Raw genomic sequence first — 16,904 nt, 5'->3', positions numbered from 1 at the left:
ATCGCCCGTTGCGCGCGCACGCCGCCACGATCGCGTTCCAGGCCGTCACGTCCCTCTGCGCCATCGCCGCGAAGATCGCCATCGCCGCGCCCAGATCGCCGGCCTTGCTGTACATGTCGAGGAGTGCGGTGGCCAGCACGGGATCGTCTAGAGATGATCCCTCGAGAGCGCTGCGATGGATCAGCTTACCAGTAGCAAGATCGCCGCTGACAGCGCAGGCGCTAAGGATCCCCACGAATGTGATCCCGTCCGGCCTCGTGCCCTCGAGATCCATGCGCTTAAAGAGATCGATGGCATTACGCATTTGCCCATGCCGGGCATTTGCTGATATCAAAGCGTTCCAAGACGCCACATCATTCTCAGGAGAATGGAGGAACAAATCTTCTGCTAGAAGAATCATACCCTTCTCTGCGCATGCGGTGATCAAAATAGTGTACGACACGACACTTGCTTCCGGGATCCTCGCAAGAACAGATCTACCGTACAGCAAATCCCCGCCATGGGCAGTTGCTGTGAGGAGGATGTTCCACGAAATAACATCTCTTTTGGGCATTTTTGCGAAGAGATCTCTCGCGGAGGCCGTGCGCCCTGTTTCCCCGTAAGCCTGTAGAATCGCATTCCAGGAAACGATCGTCCAGTAGGGGATCTTCGTGAAGCACTGCTCCGCGAGCTCGCACTGCCGCCCCAGCGCATAGGACGTGATGAGCGCGTTCCAGGCCACAGCGTTGCGCTGCTCCATGTCATCGAAGAGCGCCCTCGAATCCTCGAAGCTCCCAGCCTGCGCACACGCCGCCAGGAGGATCGTCCACGAGAAGATGTTCGTGGAGGGCATCCAGGCAAAAATCTCCTTGGCAGTGGCGAGATCGCCAGTCTCGGCGAAAGCCTGCGCGATCGAGTTCCATGACAAGGAGTCCCAGAAGGGCATCTTCTGGAACAGATCCGTGGCGTCGCCAGCCATGGCCTTGTTCGCGAATCCCGTGAGGAGCGAGTTCCAGGCGACCACGTCCCTCCTGGGCATTCGATCGAAGCAGCACCGCGCGCCCTCCAGATCGCCACTGTTGACCAGCGCGGTGGAGAGCGCCGTCCAGGAGATCACATCCCTCGCCGGCATCAGATCGAAGACCCTGGTGGCGTCGTCCACTCGCCCCGCGGTTCCACACGCCTGGATCATCGCGTTCCACGAGATCTCGTTGCGCTGCCGCATCGTCGCGAAGATCCGGCCGCTGGAATCCGCGCAGCTGGCGAACGCCTGGATCGCGTTCGTGCACGAGACGATCCCGCGCTCCGGGATCTGGCCAAACAGCCCGCGCGCCTCCTCCACGAATCCATTCTGGACGAACCCATTCATCATCGCGTTCCAGGAGACGATGCTTTGCTCCGGCATGGCGTCGAAGATCTCTTTCGCGAGATCCACCTCGCCATACTGCGAGAGCGCGCTGATCATACAGTTCCATGTCACGATCCCCCAGCACGGCATCCTGGAGAACGTATCCCTTGCTCCCTGCAAATCCCCGGCTTGGGTATTTGCCACAATGAGACTGTTCCAAGTCACATCGTTTCTCTCGGGCATTGCAGTGAATATCGCGATGCTCTGCTGCAAATCTTTCGCTCTCGCGAATCCCTGGAGCAGTGCCGTCCAGCAAACAATCCCTCTCTCCGGAACCTTCTCAAAGAACTCGAGAGATTCCACCAAATGCCCGTTCTGGGCATTTGCCGTGAGAACCATGTTCCACGCGTATGGATCGCGGGCGGGCATGGCAAAGAACACCGCGATTGCCTCGCTAGGGCTGCGGCAATCGCCATAGAGCTTGATGAGGAGGCGCTGGAGATTGGAGTCGGATCCATGGCCGGCGCGGAGGATCTGCGCGTGGAGCTCCCGCGCGTCCGCCAGGGATTTGGAGCGGCAGCCCTGGCGGATGAGAGCGACATAGCCAGCGGCGGTGGCTGGCTCCTCCGCGGAGATGGATGGGCGCCCAATCGATGTGGCGCTCGCTAGTGCCCGCATTCATCGTGGAATCGAATTTAAAACGCAAAGCGCTCACTAGGGTTTATGCTAAGGTAGAGAGGGAGAAAGAGAGGCTAAGAGCCCTAAATTTTGGGCGATTCCAGATGCTGCGTGTGGCGCTCGCGCGAGTGAGGGCGTGTCGTGGGGTAGCATGGCAGCTGGAATGCGCAATGGCGGCGCAGGGAAGAGGCATAGCAGGTCTGGGTTTTGCGTCGCCGTCGAGGGTTTTGCGTGGCGCCGACGACAAGGATATCGATGATCTCGGCATCGCCACGGGTCTGGAGCGCGAGGAGCTGGAATTCGCGAAAGCTGTGAGTGAGAAAAGCGGCTTTTTTCTCTCTTTCCTTTTCTTGTGTGCTTACATTCTTTCTTGGTGGGCAATTTCCAGGGAAAGAAGAGATGGGACGAGCCTCCGGTTGGACCTTTTGGAACTGCGGTGTGTTCTTCTTAAAGATCTCTCTTTGCATGATCTTCTTTTACCTTTTGGTCTCTTTTTTATCTTTTTCTCCTTTTCTTTGCTCCTCCTCACAGGAAAAACCAGCAATCATCGAGTCTTGGTACGATGAGCGAATCGTTGGATGTCCAGGAGGCCCCGGAGGTAAGTTGTGATCAAACAACGCAATCAAAGCTTCAAGTTCTTGGGAGAACTTGACACATTCTTCTTCTTTCTGTAGATGACGAACACGATGTCATCTGGTTCAAGCTGAAGAAGAACGAGCGCCACGAATGCTCCATTTGTGGACAGATCTTCGAGGTAAAAAGCCGGTTTTTCTTTGTTTCTCTTACTCGAATCGCTCTCTCTTTCAAAACTTACGCAAATTCTTGCAGCTCAAATGCATTGGACCTGGTGGACCTCCAGGAGGACACCATGGCTCTCATCACTAAGCTCGGGCTTCTTTTTTCCATGGTTGGAGTTTTTTCCTTTTCTCTGCCGCATGCTTCCGCTGACAAAATTTTCTTTTCTTGGTTGTGGGGAGGCAAAGCAAACCGGCTTATAAAACAAGACTTTAGTGCACACAAATAACACCCACGCTCCTTTTTTCCTTCTGATTGTAGTAGAGAAAGAACCAATTTGATGATAATGAAGAGACCAATGGTTTTGTATAAATTTTGATAGATTGCATGGGTTTTACGACAACCAATGAATTTTTGTGATTGCTTTTAAATAATGTGATGACAACCAATGGTTACAACCATATAGGTATGTTTCAATCAAAATTTGGAGACTTTGACGTTGGCCAGATCTTTGGAATCGCTGGTGTTCTCACTCCATTCTTAACACCACCACTACCGTACGCCTTGTTCCTCATGTGGAATCCACTGCCATTCAGGAGCAATCGCGTCTGTTCTTTGTAGATCCTCTTATCGAAACTTTGGCTGGAACTTCGAGGACTAGATCCAGTTGAGCTGTTCTCGGCCACCACCGTGGAGGAAGAATCCATAGCCTTCTCCACCAGCTTCTTCCTGTTGTCTAGAAATCCTTCCACTCTAGCGATGGCGCCATCGAGTTCCGAGTTCCTGTGTTCTATCCCAAACCTCGCCTCTGCCAGCCTCCCTTGGACCTTCTCCTCCTTCCAAACCTCTCCCATTTGCAAGGCCTTCCTCGTCTCCTCGGCTTCTCGCCTAGCTGCCGATGCCTGCCTTCTAAGCTCTATAGCCAAGGCCTTGTCGTCCCCCACCTCCTTCGCTAGCTCGTCACACACGTCTTCTATCATCCGCTTGGAGTTTCTCTCGGCGACGATGTCCTTCTTTGCCTGCGCTATGGCCTTGCGGATCTCCAGAAGCTCGGCCTCCAGCTTCTGGTTGGCAAGCTCGAGGCTCTTGTTTGCGTTCTTCTCCTCCTTGAGCTTGTGCCTCATCGCCTGCAGCGAAGACGTGATCTTGTCCTGGACTTGAGACTCCCATAAGGATCTGCCATCCTCGTACCTGCTGGACAGCCGCTCCAGCTTCGACTTGGCAGCTGTGTGAGCCTTCTCGAGCCTCTCGACTGTTGTCCACGTTTTGAGAAGCTCCAAACGGAGTTTCTGGCTTGTATCCTCGACAGGAACAGTCTGCTGTTTCTTTTTCACCTGCAGACAAGGCATGCCGCTTTCAGTCGGAGTATACAAAACTGGCTCGTGAAAAATGGCAGAGGTCAGTCAAATCCTGAATCTAAATGAAAAAATGTTGGCAAGATATATCTGACAGATTACCATTCACATGCTGAGAAAACTTTGCAAACGCAAAAGAACCCAGAAAAAAAACGAAGGACAAGAACACTCACCTCAGGAGATTGCTGCTGTTGAACTCTCGCTGTTCGTGGAGTAGTAGCACGGGACGGACTAAGGCCGGAGACGAAATTCCTCGGCCTTCTCCCGTTATGATTCCGCTCGGGTTTTTTCTCCTCCTCCACCTCCTGCTTGCAATCCTTGACAAGCTCTTGCTTTCCGAGCGTGGCCTCCACCACAGCGGATGCTACCGCAGCCACAAAGAAAGGGTTGTCGTAAAACTTCCAGTTTCCCTGCTGGATTGCTGGAGCATCCGCCTTGGTACCTGAAGATCCCGTGGCTGCGGAGCGGCAATTGATACCTGGCATAGCTCAGCTCAAGCTACCATACCATACGAAGACGAAGAAAGAATACCGCCCAAGTTCTCCTTCCTCAAAGTTCCAAAAGTATTTCTCCGCCCTCTACCTCTACACCCGCATCCCAAAATCATCCTTCGCTACAAGAAAATTTCGTCTGTGGTCATTACTCCCGTCTGCAACTGATCCTTCGCAAGTTCCCATGAAACCTGTGTGCTCACGAGTCTAGAGATCTGCTTACACCATCACTTGAGGCACCCCTGTTTTTTCCTCCTTCTGACTGCACTTAAGAGGGGAGTAACCTCTGATCTGATGCCTTGCTGCTTGTTGCGAATTGAATGCACAGCCGAGAAACCTGTGTGTCCGCTGTCCCTGTCCCCAGTCTCTGTCCCGGGAGCCTGACAAGTTGTTTTCTCTGACGCTCAGCTTGTGAGCGTGATTGCATTCTTTTTCCACCGCTGCTCTCACCCTGCTTGCATGTACTCCACATAAGTACTGAAAACTAACGAGGAGTTTACCCGTTGATTCCACCGAGGACGGTAACTTGACACCGAGAAATCTTCGTTGTCCAGTTCGTGCATCGTGAACTTATGATAAGTTAACTCGTAGTGGGTCTGTACCTGGTGTCAGGATGAAGAACAAAACCAACAAGGAAAAAACAAAGATGTGAAAGAAAACTATGAGAAAATCCAACTTTCTAGCCTTGCAAGATCATCATCGAGGACGCAGGAGACTTTACTCAAAAGCACTGGTTTTTTCTTAGAAGGAGTGGATCGAACGCCACAAAGGAAGAGAAGAAAGAAGAAAAAAAATTAAAGAGAGTTATCACAGCACAGCACATCGCCACAATGCAAGCAAAATCCTCTCTCACTTGCCTTGCGGAGGATGCTGCACTGCTACTCTTATTCTCTCACTCATTCATCACCGGCTTGTTCTCGCTGGCCTTGGGCCGCTGCTCCTTTGGCTTCTGATCCTCATTCTTCCTGGAAATACCGAAAATCCAAAGAATCACCGCGCTGCTCGCTAAAAACCTAGAAATCCCACCTCTTATCCGCCGCGCCTCCCTTCTGGCTGAGGAAGGACCGGAAGAGCGCCGAGTTCACGTCGTAGATCATCGTTCTCTTTCTCGCAAACCCTAACCCTTGTCGCTGACGTGGCATTCGACGTGTCTTAAATAAAACCGTCGGATGCGATTAGGGTTTTATCATTTGTAGGGTTCTTCACGAGAGAGAAAAAGGAAGCGTGCGCCATGGCGAAGCATCATCCGGATTTGATCATGTGCCGCAAGCAGCCGGGCATTGCGATCGGTCGCCTGTGCGAGAAGTGCGATGGCAAGTGCGTGATCTGCGATTCCTACGTCCGGCCGTGTACCCTAGTCCGCGTGTGCGACGAGTGTAACTATGGATCCTACCAGGGGCGCTGCGTCATCTGTGGAGGATTGGGGATCTCCGACGCTTACTACTGCAAGGAGTGCACGCAGCAGGAGAAGGATCGAGATGGGTGTCCCAAGATCGTCAACCTGGGCAGCGCCAAGACCGATCTCTTCTACGAGCGCAAGAAATATGGATTCAAGAAGCGGTAGCCTCGGTGCTACAATCCAATCGATCGTTAAAGGTCAGTCGGTTGGATTGCTAGCTTCTCTGTAGCTACTGGAAAATTTTCTAGAACACAAGGCTGTATTTCTCGTTGCTTCTACTCTTCTCTTGTTCGCTTCTTCTTGTTTGTAGATTTCTCGTTGGATTTCTCTTTGGGTTTCTCGCTGGTTGTGTCTTTGATCTTCTTTTTCTTTGGTTCGCTTGTCTCGCCGTTTTGCTTCCGCTTTAGCTTCTTGAGCTCTTTGAGCTTCTTCGCTGGAGACTCGTCTTCCGCGAGATCTGTGGCTTCGTCATCTTTGCCAGCTTGTTTCCTCTTGGGTTTCTTGTGCTTCTTTGGTTTCTTCTTTCTGGGCTTTTCTTCTTCGTACTCGTCGTCTTCTTTGTCCATGTAGTCTACCTCGTTCTCGATCTGCTTCCTCTTGCCTTGCGATTGCTCCTGGCTCGCTGTTAGGAGGGGCTCCTCGGCTGAGAACTCCGAACTTCAGTACACAAAGAATCATAGAAACTTTGACGAACTTACATGTCTTTGCTTGATCATCGAAAACCACAGCCACCAGCGGTTGTTTCAGAAAAATCTACACAACCAAGTTAAGCAAAAAACAGTGATTTCGGAAAAAAAGAGTGCCTCACCCTTCCGAGTAATTGCCTGCTCCGAATGTCATGAATTCTCAGAAACCGATCCAGGCCTATCCAAACTTTGAAACTCAGCACCTTCTTTCGCCAGTAAAACAAACTTACCGCAAGACGCAATCAAAGGCAGTGAAGGATGCCTTGCAATGCATCGAACACTTCCAGCGAGCTTTCCCTTGAATCCTGACAGGAGCTTTCCTGCAAATGGGAAAACGAGTTTTCCTTCTGTAAATCTCTGCAAGAACAAACATACCAGTTCGCATGTCAAACGAGGCCATACTACCGGTTGAGTTTCCCACATAGACCGTAAAACCATCTGGATCTTCAGCTACAGCTTTGATAGGAGATTCTTTGAAAGTTACTGCTACAACAGGCCTTTTCTGAGCGTGGACGTCATACAAACGAACCTGTGCATGCGCGTTAATGTCAGGAACAAAATTGGTTTTGGTTTTGCAGCGAACCTGATAGTCTCCTGTCCCGATAACCAGCTTGCGATGGTCATCCCTGAGAAGAAACGTAGAGGCCGTGACATAAGGTAGCGATACCAATCCGATATTGTTTGGTCTGGGCTGATCGCAACGAAAACGAGCTTGTGAGAAACAGGATCGAAAAGGAAAAAGCTCTCAACTACCTTCTTCGCTTCCCAGACTTTCGAGCTGCTTTCGAGATCCCAGAGACTCAATTCCACCCGGTTACTTAACAACAAAACGAATGAGGCATGGAAAACTAGCAAAACACAAAGCAAACATACCCTCCGAACGACGCAACGTTTTCGCTGTTGTGAACCCTCATGGATAGAACTTCTCCAGATTTGCATACGTTCCATCTCGATACTGGAGACGGAGCATCCTCGTCGCCAAAAGTCCGCAACGCTGCGTCGCCATTTCTACTGCAGCTCAACACAGATTGTCCGCTGGAAAAAGTAAGAGAACTCTAGCTTGTTACATAGCTACAAAGCTATAGCAAAGGTTCAAACTTACCACGGACCATCTTCCCTGAAGAGATGGAGACCGGATATGGCATCATTCTCTCTTTCTTTGGCGTCTAAGTTTAAAGAGGCTAGTTGTGCGCAGATACTTCCATCCGTGGACTCGAGGATTTCTATCTGCGACAAAGCCACTTAGAACAAAACAACGAAAGGAAACGCACGACTTACATCTCCGGATTTCCTCGCCACTGCTAGCCTCTGCAAAGCAAAAAATAATAAGCAAGTGCCACAATAAGAGCGAAGAAGAGCCATACATTACTGGAATTCGAGTAGGAAATCGCCGAGATTCCAGCGCCAGGCTGGCCCCATCGCGCGACAACATCAAGCGGCCCATTCTCTGCCCCATTCTCGCCGCGCGCTTCGACAACTGGAGCCAAGTGATTCCAACATCAAAATCTCGAGAATCGCGAGCTAGCTAATCGGCAGCTGACCTTTCACGAACCCCAGCGCATCGCAGCAGATTGCACGGAGCTGCGCGGGGCATCCCGGAGGCTCCAGCGTCGACGTCCGCGGCATTGCTAAAACCCTAAATCCCGCAAGGAGCCCTAAGGTATATCTCGAGGAGCCCTAAATGAAGATTAAATTTGAACCTACCTTTAAGAACCACCGCGAAACCGACGGCGGGGATTGAGTGCATGACAAAGGGAATATACCTTTTGTCATTTTGCCCTAATCTCCCTGCTAAGAACTAAAGAATGAGAGTGACAAGGATGCATTGAACGGGAGGTTCTGGAAAAGGGGGCAAGTTGGAGATTTGCGAGCACGGCCAGATCGGTGAGCAATATTTCCTTGTTTTTGCTACTTCGTTGAAAGTTCTTCGTGGGTTTTTGGTGCTGCGCATCTGGGCTGTGTTGGGTCCCTCCAAGATTGAATTTTGCTTTGGATGGTCGGTCTTTGGTTCATCGCCGGTCAGAAAGATCTCACTCAAGCTTGTTTTTCGCTGTAGCAGAGTCGCGAGAAGAGAGGATTTAAACACGCGGGATGCATGGACACTTTGTAGCTTCCACGCTTCTTTCCAGGTGTGTTTGTGTGTTTGTGTTATTCCATTCTTTCCTCGATTCATCCATTCATTCATTCGTCTCATCGATCGATCGCATCAGTCGGTCCTTTGCACAGAAGAGCCGTGAGAGTTTTGCCAAATCTCCGTGCTTTGAATCCAGTCCCGCCTGGACCGTTCCTTCCACACTCCCGCAGCAAACCAGTCCAAAGGAAATCTGGAAGATTTCTCTGGAAGAAGAAAAAAAAAGAGGTTTTTTACCATAGAACTTCGATGGCTGGCCCCTTCCTTTGTGAGGTTTGTAGGTGAGCGATTCATGCCTGCTCTTCGTGGGTGGTTTTACGTCACTCCTCTCTTCTGTGCTTTGTTTATACTATCTTGCTTGTACTGAAGCAACCAAAGTTTTCCCAGGCCTTGTCCTCTTTCGAGAACACTTTGATTCCTCCTGGTATTTGATATTGGCTTGGCATCATCACCTCTCTTTCTTTCTCTTGCTCTTGTAGCTTCTTGGAGCTACACTGTTCCTCGGTAATGTGCCCTCTTTCATCTACACTTTCCTCTGCTGCATGAATTTCTTTATTGTCAGTCACAGCTTCTCTTTGTTCTCTCTCTTGTTAAGATCTCTCGAGAAAGACGAGATTGTTTGCTTCCTTTTCATGTGCAAAAGATCTTCCGAGGCTTGCAACATTCATCACAAAGTTTGTGCTCGCACTGCATCATCCTTAAGATTAGCTATCACCTCTTTGTTTGCGTGGCTTTTGAACTTATCCACAAGGGGCAAGCTTCTCAAAGATCTGGTTTATCTGTGTCAGAATTAGGAGTGACGCGTTTCGATCTGGCAGCGAACACCGAGGTTAGAGCTATCTTTAAAACGTTTCTAGAAAGAACGCTTGCTGAGGAGGAGCAACGCAAGGATGTGCCGTGGTATCACCTCCGACGCTTACATCTACACTCCATATTCAACTTCCGACTATGGGGGACAGAGTAAGCTCCCCGAGGAGTTTCCAGAGTGGGAGTTTGACAATGGCCCGGCTTACGAGATTGACGAAGTTCCAGTGCCCGACTTGGACGCTGTTCTAAAGAACGACAGTGCCGCAGATGAGATCTTTAAGTCGTGGTCGGCTTGGGAGGCCTCGGTCCAGGAAAAGGAGGATGTTTCTCCGGCTCTCCAGAGCGAATCCTCCGAGTATGACAAGCTCGACTCGCCGCCGCTCTCGGAGAGCTCCGAGGTTGGAGACAATGCCATCCAGATCTCGGAGATGAAGCTCATGGAGACGAGCGACGTGGTGGCGGAGCTCCAGCAGAACGAGGACGAGATGGTGGTCGAGAAAAGTTTCACTCGTGGCGAGTTCAAGCTGGAGGAATCGAAAACTCGAGGTAAGTAGTGTTTTTTCTTCGGTAAAAGCTGGTCTTATTCTTCTTTCGCAGGCTCTAAGAACGCTGCTACTGTGGTCTCCGGTCCAGACACGACGATGGAAACGCTCGAGAGTTGCAAGAAGAAGCACTACCGGGGTGTTCGTCAGCGGCCTTCTGGAAAATGGGCCGCGGAGATTCGTGATCCTCACCAGGGAGTCCGACTCTGGCTGGGATCCTTCGCGACGGCGGAGAAGGCTGCGCTAGCTTATGATGCTGCCGCTCGGAGGATCAAAGGCAAAAAGGCCAAGCTTAATTTCGTGGACAAGGATCCGGAGCTCCTGCTGGAGCCCAAGGACTTCTACGCAGTAAACAAAGGCATGAAGAAGAGGAGATCGTCGCCCAAAGTAGCAGCGGCAGCGGCAGTGGTAGCAGCTCCTTCGCATCAAAGTTTTGTCCAAAACCAGCAGCCATTCCGCCCCGGAGTTGTGGTGACAGATCTTCTCGAGACGCTCAACTTGAAAGGTTTGCAGGACAAGGTGGATGTCAAGGGACTCCAGGACAAGCTCTTGCAGTTCTTGCTCAAGGAGCTGCTCGAGTCCAGGAATGGTGGCGGTGGCAAAAAAGACGTGATTTTGGGAACCGCCAGTGGTAATGGCCATGGTCACGGTTGTGGTACGTCCTCTTCTTCCGCGTCTGTGACTTTGGATCCCGAAGAGATTACTTGGTAGAAGATTGGAGATCACCATGGTGAAGAGAAGAGGTTTTCTCTTGCAATGCTTCGCTACCTTCTATATAAAAGTAAGCTTCCTTCTCAACTTGGTACTCACTCTCCGACTTGGAACGAGTCTAGAGTTGTAAAAATTTGGAAAGTTTGGATAAATCCAGTGCTACAAGGAGAACTCCAGAAACGAGAATAAAAAAGAGAACTTTGCTATCAAGTGGACCTGGAACACTTATATATATCTCAAGAAACTACTCTACAGTTCGTGCGGATTCGCCCCTGGTTACCAGAGAGCACACCGATGGTGCTCATCTTTACCATTGCATTCACGAACTTAAACCTCCAAACCGCCTCGTTGGCCTGCTTGTCCTCGACACTGTCTCGAGTGTCCAAGTCCGCGAACAAGATCTGGTCCGACGTGAGTATGCTCCTGCGAAGGCTGAGCGATGTGTAGTAGCCATTGTCGAACAAGTTGGGAGAGAGAGGGTCGAGAGCTATGGATTTGCTTTTAGGATCCAGGAAGTCGCTACCTTTGGGACACAGAGATTTGAGAAGTCTGGCCATGTTTGGATCCAAGTCGGGGTCCTGGACCGAGGTGGTGCTGAAGTTATACAACCTGTTGACGAAGGAGAGGCAATGCGCGATTCCAATCGTGTGAGCTCCTACGATGGAGTAAAAACAAACTTTTTGGCGATTGAGAGATAAGCATGATGGAAATTTTCACCTGAGAGAGTGATCATCTCTTCCTGTGTCATTCCTTTGCGAACAAAACTCTTGGTCAGTTGATCGACGTTGAACAGCGGCGATGGAAGATTTGCGCCGACTTGGTCTGCTCGAGACACGGTTCCATCTCTTCTTCCACCGAGGACGTCCCAGCGAGGTCCACCAACCTGTGTTTCAAAACCACCAGTTTACGCAAGCTCCTGAAGAAAACTACAACAAAAAATCACTTTTTTTTTCATTCTATACCTGTGAGACGGCGTCGCGAGCAGCGTACGTGAGTATATCAGCACAAGACACTGTTCCAGGACACCGATCCTCGAGCCGAGCCTTTGCATTGTCAATGACTTCGAATCCACGAAGACCGAAGTTTGGAATCGCATCCTTCTCGGCCTTGTTGTTCCCGGTAGAATCGATGAGAACCGAGCCATCGCATCCCTGCCAAAGGTGGAGATCATGAGAGAAGCTCGAGAAAAGAATCAAAACCAAAGCTTACCCGGACAAAGCAATCGTGGAAGTGAAGACGTAGAAGCCCAGCAGCGATTCCAGGATTAGTCGCGACTGCCTGAGCCACCGTGAACTGGACGACGGACTCGGCCTCGGGGCACGAGTCGGCATAAAAACCCAGCCTCAACTCGCAGCGTGAGATCTCCGCGAGCGCAAGAAACACGACGACGACGAAGCAAAAGCTCATGGACTTCATGCCGGATAAACCGATGATTTCCGAGCACTCACTCCACTCCACTCCACTCCAGCATTGTCACCACGAAAGATATACGCAGTGGTAGCAGCACAGCAATGCATCATGGTGCGTCCACTTTGAGCGCGTGAGTGGAAGTCACACTCAACAATCCAATTCCTGGCAGTGGAGTGTTTGACGGGAGTGTCCAACGCTTGTCATCGATCATCGGACCAGAAGATCTAAGTTTGCGCTATCGAGCGAGCAGTAGCGAGCAGGATATAAGCCGAGGAATCTCGCGGAGAGCTCTTCATCACTTCTTTCGCAGCGCGTGCGCCAAAGCCGGGATTTTTCACATGAAACCGGCTGGCCGAGAGGAGTGATCCCCACACGGTGTCGTCGGGTCCCCCCAAAGGCATGGAATTCACGATCTCTTCCGCGACCTCCAGCTGCCCAGCTCGTCCAAGAATGTCCACAGCGATCGCATAGTGTTCTTTGGTGGCAGACACTTCCGTATGATCCTGGGTCATCCGTACGAAGAGTTTCAACACTTTCTCCAAGTTCCCGGCGTGCGCGCACACGGCGAGGAGGCTCACAACGCAGATTTCGTTGGGCTCTACTCCGCTCGCGAGCAGCTGCGAGTAGAACGCGACGCCATCGCTGTGATTGCCGAGTTGCGCGTACGCTGCGAGCAAAGAGCTCCACGAAACCAAGTTCTTCTCCGGCATTGCATCGAACAGTCTCTTCGCGTAGAGCAAATGCCCATTCCGGGCAAATCCAGCGACGATGGCGTTCCACGAGATCACGTCTCTCCGGCTCATCCGATCGAACAGCATCTTCGCTTGGATCAGCTCCATTCCCTGGAGAAACGCGCTGATCATTGCATTGCATGAAACCACGTCTTGCTCCGGGATCTCATCCAGGAAATCGCGTGACCCACTCGCTGTTTTTTGCGCCGCCATGCGCTCAAACGTGATCCTGGCTAGATCCTGGTGCCCAAAGCGCGCGTAGGCCGTGATCATCGCTGTCCAGCTCACAGCATTGAGCTCTTCCATGGAATCAAACAGAGCTTTTGATTCCTCCAGCTCGCCCCTCTCGGCGTAGGCCGTGATCATCACATTGCAAGCGTCGATCGATCGGCTGGGCAATCGCTCAAACAATCCCCTCGCGGATTCCAGATCGCCCACTCGAGAGTACGCGCCAATAATCGTGTTCCAGGAGACCTGGCTCTTCTCGGGAAGATCCTCAAACATCTGCCTCGCGCGATCGATCTCGCCAGCCTCGGCATACCCCGCGATCATCACATTCCACACCACCGCGTCCCACTCCAGCATCCGATCAAACAGCTCCCTCGCGCGATCCATCTCCCCGGCCAGTGCTCTCGCCTGGATCATCGCGGTCCACGACACCACATTCCTCTCGGGCATCGCGGCGAAGATCTCACGCGCGCGCTCGAGATCTCCCCGCGCGACGCACGCCTGGAGGACGTTGTTCCACGAGACCACGCTCCTCTCGGGCATGGCAGCAAAGATCCTCTCGGCCTCCTCGACTCGCCCGCGATGGGCGTACGCCGCGAGGATCAAGTTCCACGCCGCGATGTCGCTGGCGGGCATAGAATCAAACGCGATCTTGGCGTCCTCGGGACGAGCGCTCTGGACGTAGGCCTGGATCAGCGCGGTCCAGCACGCGATGTCATGCTCGGGCATTCGATCGAAGAGCGCCCTCGCCATGGCGAGATCGCCGTTCCTGGCGCAAGCGTGGAGCATCGCGTTCCACGAGACGAGATTCCTCTCCTCCATCGAGAGAAAGATTGAGACAGCGTCGACGATCAGCCCCGACTCGCCCAGAGCGGTGATCATCGACGTCCACGACACGACGCTCCACTCCGGCATAGAAACAAAGATGTTCTTCACGGAGTAAAGATCCCCCTTCTTGGCATTTGCGTAGATCAAAGCGTTCCAAGTCATAACATCCAACATCGGCATTTGATCAAACGCGGCTTTGGCTTCGTCAACTTTTCCGGATGTCGCATAGCACTGCACAATCGTCGTCCACGTGAAGATGTTTTTTTCCGGCATTTTGTCGAAGATGTTCTTCGTTATCAAAATATGCCCAGTTTGGGCATATGCTGATAGTAACGTTGTCCACGAGACAACGTCGTGCTGCGGCGTTCCATCAAACACTCTCTTCGCCTGATCTAAGTGCCCATGTTTTGAAAGCGCTTGTATCATCGAATTGCACGAGACGAGATTGCGGCTGGGCATCAAGTCGAAGACATCCTGCGCTTCCCGCAGATGCCCATTTTGGGCATACGCCGCGATGATGATGTTCCACGAAAAATCGTTGCGGGCGTGCGGGGGGATTCGATCGAAGACGCCGCGGGCCTCGCCAGGGCTGCCACATTTGCCATACATCTGGATGAGGAGATTGGCGATGTAGCGATTGTGGGCGTGATCGCTGGTGTCGACGACGCGCGCGTGGAGGCGCCGGGCGGCCGCGAGGTTCCTGCAGTTGCCGCATTCCTGGATTTGCGTCGCCAGGGATTGAATCGTGGACGTGCTCATCGCGACGTCTCTTCGTCATGCCAGGGTGTGTAGAAAAAGTCCGTGGTAAAGATTTGATTATCTGTGAGGTTTTCTTTGGATTATTTTAAACTTCCTGCATTGTCTTTTTATTTTTCCAATTATGTGAGATTCTCTTTGGATTATCTTAAACTTGCAGCACTGTTTGTTTGGTTGGAGACAATGAAGAACAAATCGAGTTTTGTTTTAATTTCTTTTTGATTATGGAATTCGCCCACGTCTCTGGTTCTTAATTTTTAATTAACACTACTTCTCGTTACGATTGTCGTGCTTTAGGTAAAGGCCAATATGCATCAGTCGACAACACCTAGAAATCCGGAAATTTAATCTCAATTAACTGAATAAAGTGAAAGTTAAACAAAGAAAAAAGGTTATACTTGCCTGAAGTTGGAGCTGCATGAATTTGACATAATTTATAGCTTTCTCAAGCATGGTTACAAGGTCTACCTGCATTTGTCAAAGAAAGTTTCTATCAAGATTTTCCTCGTATCATCGAAGTTTCTTTACACAAACCTTGGAGCCATTTGGAACCAAGTCTTGCAAGATCTTCAAACGCTGGCTTATTCGTTCACGTCTTTGCTGCAGAATCAAAAGAAAAAAGAAAAGAAAAACGAGCTCATGAGTTTGATCTGGTCTAAGATCTCCAGACTTCTCTCTCACCCTTGCGGCGATGCTTTGCGGATCATTGGCAGTCCCTTGCCTCGATCTCGGTTTTAAGTTCGTGTTGAGAGCAGTCGTGCAACAAGAAGAAGCCGGAGATGAATCTATCTGATCACTCAATAGACCAAGAAAATGAGTTGTTTATCGAGATTCCGCGGTCCAGACGTGCGTACCTTTTCGCGTTTGGAGAAAGCGTTCGTGGTGTTTTGATCATCCGCGCTTCTCTTCCTTGTTGGGCTTGAGCTTGAGTTTGAGATGATCCTCGGAGCCCCAGGTTGATCAAGTGCCTGGGAAGATCCGAGCGGCGGCATTCTCCGATTGGCATCAGTCAAGTAATTCACGTAGAGCGGCGGATGTTCCATGAGGCTGAGATACTTCTCGTCCAGAGGCTCGACTTGGCAGTAGTATGCAAGCTCTTGTCCATGGAAATCTTCCGGATTTCTTTGATCTTGCGAGTGATCATCAAGTGGAGTTAGAAGAGAGGAATTGCCAAACGAGGGATCACCCATCAAAGTTTGCTGGAGCTCTAGTTGCGCCTGGAAGCTCTGATTAAACTCTAGAGGATGGTACAAGCTCTTGGGAGCAATTGAGCTGTATTCCTTGTAGCCATGGGAGTTTACCGGTGAGGAATCCTCCACCAGAGGCGGTGGGAGGTCCGGCGAGAGCAAATCGAGAGAGCGGCAGCAAACCTGGGAGTAATCGAGGAAAGAAAAGTCACCAGGATCGCAGCTTGATATGCGAGAGCTGCTGGAATTGGTGATGCTGGTGAAAGATGGCGACGAAGAGCTTCTAGTTCTCCTCACAACATCCATGAAGGATCTCTTGCTCTTGTTGTTGGATAGACTTGAAGTGCCAGTGATAATCTGGGCATAAGCTTTCCTTGGATCTAAGAAGTTGTGAATGAGAAAAATTTGCGCGTTTGTCAGGGATCCCAGGCCAGGGCATTTATATCGAAGTCTACTTACTTTGGTGAAAATGTTTTTAATTTGGCCTACTGTTAAACTCCAGATTTACTCCTGTAAAATGTCAAACCCTCGTGTGCTCCTCCGCAAGCGTGCCACAGAAGTCGTACGTTCCGGATTTTCTACCCATATTTCTTCCGGAACTCGTGGAATGGTTTCAATCGCTCGCATGCCTCTGTGGATTTTGGTTTTTTTTTCTTGGGGGACACTCCCATGTGGACTTAATCAAACCAAAGTTACATTCTTTTTCTGCGTATTTTGATTAAAAATGTAGTGATCCACTTCACTCCACCTTTGCAATCTTACGTAGAGATTTTGTTGTTTTGCTGCCTAAAGTATCAATGGAAAACATGTGATCCGCGCTAACAGGCAAACGGAATCGTGTACCATTAGTGACAAGCATGTCCGAAAGGGCATAGAAAAGTTACGGCTCATGGTTCACGCAA

The 16,904-nt window shown here is 50.8% G+C and overlaps 8 protein-coding genes across 15 annotated transcripts; 3 read left to right on the top strand and 5 right to left on the bottom strand.

Moving 5' to 3' along the window:
• Window positions 1-1,950: 1,950 nt before the first annotated feature.
• On the top strand, window positions 1,951-3,113 carry LOC9653900 (cytochrome c oxidase subunit 5b-2, mitochondrial). Its single transcript, XM_002978751.2, has 5 exons — window positions 1,951-2,316; window positions 2,394-2,441; window positions 2,537-2,603; window positions 2,680-2,759; window positions 2,834-3,113. Exons 1-5 carry the CDS (start codon window positions 1,966-1,968, stop codon window positions 2,888-2,890), a joined length of 603 nt encoding a protein of 200 aa, XP_002978797.2. The 5' UTR covers window positions 1,951-1,965; the 3' UTR covers window positions 2,891-3,113.
• A 19-nt stretch (window positions 3,114-3,132) lies between these two features.
• On the bottom strand, window positions 3,133-4,256 carry LOC9658956 (translation initiation factor IF-2). Its single transcript, XM_002978635.2, has one exon. It carries the CDS (start codon window positions 4,087-4,089, stop codon window positions 3,214-3,216), a length of 876 nt encoding a protein of 291 aa, XP_002978681.2. The 5' UTR covers window positions 4,090-4,256; the 3' UTR covers window positions 3,133-3,213.
• A 1,046-nt stretch (window positions 4,257-5,302) lies between these two features.
• LOC112349385 (wound-induced basic protein-like) lies at window positions 5,303-5,743 on the bottom strand. The gene is made up of 2 exons (XM_024683726.1): window positions 5,613-5,743; window positions 5,303-5,551 (listed from the first exon to the last, which is right to left on the bottom strand). The coding sequence occupies exons 1-2, from the start codon at window positions 5,726-5,728 to the stop codon at window positions 5,479-5,481; spliced, it is 189 nt and encodes a 62-aa protein (XP_024539494.1). The 5' UTR covers window positions 5,729-5,743; the 3' UTR covers window positions 5,303-5,478.
• Window positions 5,744-5,758: 15 nt separating this feature from the next.
• On the top strand, window positions 5,759-6,263 carry LOC9653899 (PHD finger-like domain-containing protein 5B). Its single transcript, XM_002978750.2, has one exon. It carries the CDS (start codon window positions 5,818-5,820, stop codon window positions 6,148-6,150), a length of 333 nt encoding a protein of 110 aa, XP_002978796.1. The 5' UTR covers window positions 5,759-5,817; the 3' UTR covers window positions 6,151-6,263.
• Window positions 6,115-8,298, bottom strand: LOC9658955 (WD repeat-containing protein 74). Its single transcript, XM_024683715.1, has 12 exons — window positions 8,213-8,298; window positions 8,036-8,148; window positions 7,950-7,979; window positions 7,774-7,898; window positions 7,545-7,706; window positions 7,425-7,488; window positions 7,255-7,362; window positions 7,047-7,200; window positions 6,902-6,991; window positions 6,794-6,849; window positions 6,684-6,738; window positions 6,115-6,628 (listed from the first exon to the last, which is right to left on the bottom strand). The coding sequence occupies exons 1-12, from the start codon at window positions 8,295-8,297 to the stop codon at window positions 6,261-6,263; spliced, it is 1,410 nt and encodes a 469-aa protein (XP_024539483.1). The 5' UTR covers window position 8,298; the 3' UTR covers window positions 6,115-6,260.
• A 145-nt stretch (window positions 8,299-8,443) lies between these two features.
• LOC112349383 (ethylene-responsive transcription factor 5-like) lies at window positions 8,444-11,068 on the top strand. 8 transcript variants are annotated; one of them, XM_024683718.1, is made up of 5 exons: window positions 8,444-8,555; window positions 8,731-8,800; window positions 9,190-9,306; window positions 9,591-10,155; window positions 10,207-11,068. In XM_024683718.1, exons 4-5 carry the CDS (start codon window positions 9,693-9,695, stop codon window positions 10,860-10,862), a joined length of 1,119 nt encoding a protein of 372 aa, XP_024539486.1. In that variant the 5' UTR covers window positions 8,444-8,555; window positions 8,731-8,800; window positions 9,190-9,306; window positions 9,591-9,692; the 3' UTR covers window positions 10,863-11,068. The 8 variants fall into 8 exon arrangements, with proteins under 8 accessions (XP_024539486.1, XP_024539488.1, XP_024539487.1 ...); XM_024683720.1 differs by lacking the exon at window positions 9,190-9,306 and adding an exon at window positions 8,882-9,030; XM_024683719.1 differs by lacking the exon at window positions 9,190-9,306 and adding an exon at window positions 8,882-9,083.
• A 30-nt stretch (window positions 11,069-11,098) lies between these two features.
• LOC9653897 (peroxidase 5) lies at window positions 11,099-12,278 on the bottom strand. The gene is made up of 4 exons (XM_024683649.1): window positions 12,072-12,278; window positions 11,825-12,013; window positions 11,540-11,745; window positions 11,099-11,456 (listed from the first exon to the last, which is right to left on the bottom strand). Exons 1-4 carry the CDS (start codon window positions 12,276-12,278, stop codon window positions 11,099-11,101), a joined length of 960 nt encoding a protein of 319 aa, XP_024539417.1.
• LOC9658954 (pentatricopeptide repeat-containing protein At4g02750) lies at window positions 11,983-16,397 on the bottom strand. The gene is made up of 6 exons (XM_024683648.1): window positions 15,670-16,397; window positions 15,497-15,604; window positions 15,350-15,415; window positions 15,218-15,283; window positions 12,072-14,776; window positions 11,983-12,013 (listed from the first exon to the last, which is right to left on the bottom strand). The coding sequence occupies exons 1-5, from the start codon at window positions 16,306-16,308 to the stop codon at window positions 12,497-12,499; spliced, it is 3,159 nt and encodes a 1,052-aa protein (XP_024539416.1). The 5' UTR covers window positions 16,309-16,397; the 3' UTR covers window positions 11,983-12,013; window positions 12,072-12,496.
• Window positions 16,398-16,904: the final 507 nt, after the last annotated feature.

This window comes from Selaginella moellendorffii, unplaced genomic scaffold (genome assembly GCF_000143415.4).
Source record: "Selaginella moellendorffii unplaced genomic scaffold, v1.0 SELMOscaffold_38, whole genome shotgun sequence".
NCBI classification, from domain to species: domain Eukaryota; kingdom Viridiplantae; phylum Streptophyta; class Lycopodiopsida; order Selaginellales; family Selaginellaceae; genus Selaginella; species Selaginella moellendorffii.
This window is presented reverse-complemented; position numbering and strand designations above follow the sequence as displayed.

Coding starts and splice junctions, on each gene's coding strand:
- LOC9658955 (XM_024683715.1), bottom strand. CDS start 8,297: ATGCCGCGGACGTCGACGCTGGAGCCTCCGGGATGCCCCGCGCAGCTC. Junction 7,980..8,035: donor CCTACTCGAATTCCAGTAAT/GTATGGCTCTTC, acceptor TTTGCTTTGCAG/AGGCTAGCAGTGGCGAGGAA. Junction 7,899..7,949: donor TGGCGAGGAAATCCGGAGAT/GTAAGTCGTGCG, acceptor GCTTTGTCGCAG/ATAGAAATCCTCGAGTCCAC.
- LOC112349385 (XM_024683726.1), bottom strand. CDS start 5,728: ATGCCACGTCAGCGACAAGGGTTAGGGTTTGCGAGAAAGAGAACGATG. Junction 5,552..5,612: donor GGAGGCGCGGCGGATAAGAG/GTGGGATTTCTA, acceptor CGGTATTTCCAG/GAAGAATGAGGATCAGAAGC.
- LOC9653897 (XM_024683649.1), bottom strand. CDS start 12,278: ATGAAGTCCATGAGCTTTTGCTTCGTCGTCGTCGTGTTTCTTGCGCTC. Junction 12,014..12,071: donor TCCACGATTGCTTTGTCCGG/GTAAGCTTTGGT, acceptor CACCTTTGGCAG/GGATGCGATGGCTCGGTTCT. Junction 11,746..11,824: donor CTCGCGACGCCGTCTCACAG/GTATAGAATGAA, acceptor TTTGAAACACAG/GTTGGTGGACCTCGCTGGGA.
- LOC9658954 (XM_024683648.1), bottom strand. CDS start 16,308: ATGGATGTTGTGAGGAGAACTAGAAGCTCTTCGTCGCCATCTTTCACC. Junction 15,284..15,349: donor TGGTTCCAAATGGCTCCAAG/GTTTGTGTAAAG, acceptor TGACAAATGCAG/GTAGACCTTGTAACCATGCT. Junction 14,777..15,217: donor TCATGCAGCTCCAACTTCAG/GCAAGTATAACC, acceptor ACGCAAATCCAG/GAATGCGGCAACTGCAGGAA.
- LOC9658956 (XM_002978635.2), bottom strand. CDS start 4,089: ATGCCTTGTCTGCAGGTGAAAAAGAAACAGCAGACTGTTCCTGTCGAG.
- LOC9653900 (XM_002978751.2), top strand. CDS start 1,966: ATGGGCGCCCAATCGATGTGGCGCTCGCTAGTGCCCGCATTCATCGTG. Junction 2,442..2,536: donor TTGGACCTTTTGGAACTGCG/GTGTGTTCTTCT, acceptor TCCTCCTCACAG/GAAAAACCAGCAATCATCGA. Junction 2,604..2,679: donor ATGTCCAGGAGGCCCCGGAG/GTAAGTTGTGAT, acceptor TTCTTTCTGTAG/ATGACGAACACGATGTCATC.
- LOC9653899 (XM_002978750.2), top strand. CDS start 5,818: ATGGCGAAGCATCATCCGGATTTGATCATGTGCCGCAAGCAGCCGGGC.
- LOC112349383 (XM_024683716.1), top strand. CDS start 9,693: ATGTGCCGTGGTATCACCTCCGACGCTTACATCTACACTCCATATTCA. Junction 10,156..10,206: donor GGAGGAATCGAAAACTCGAG/GTAAGTAGTGTT, acceptor CTTCTTTCGCAG/GCTCTAAGAACGCTGCTACT.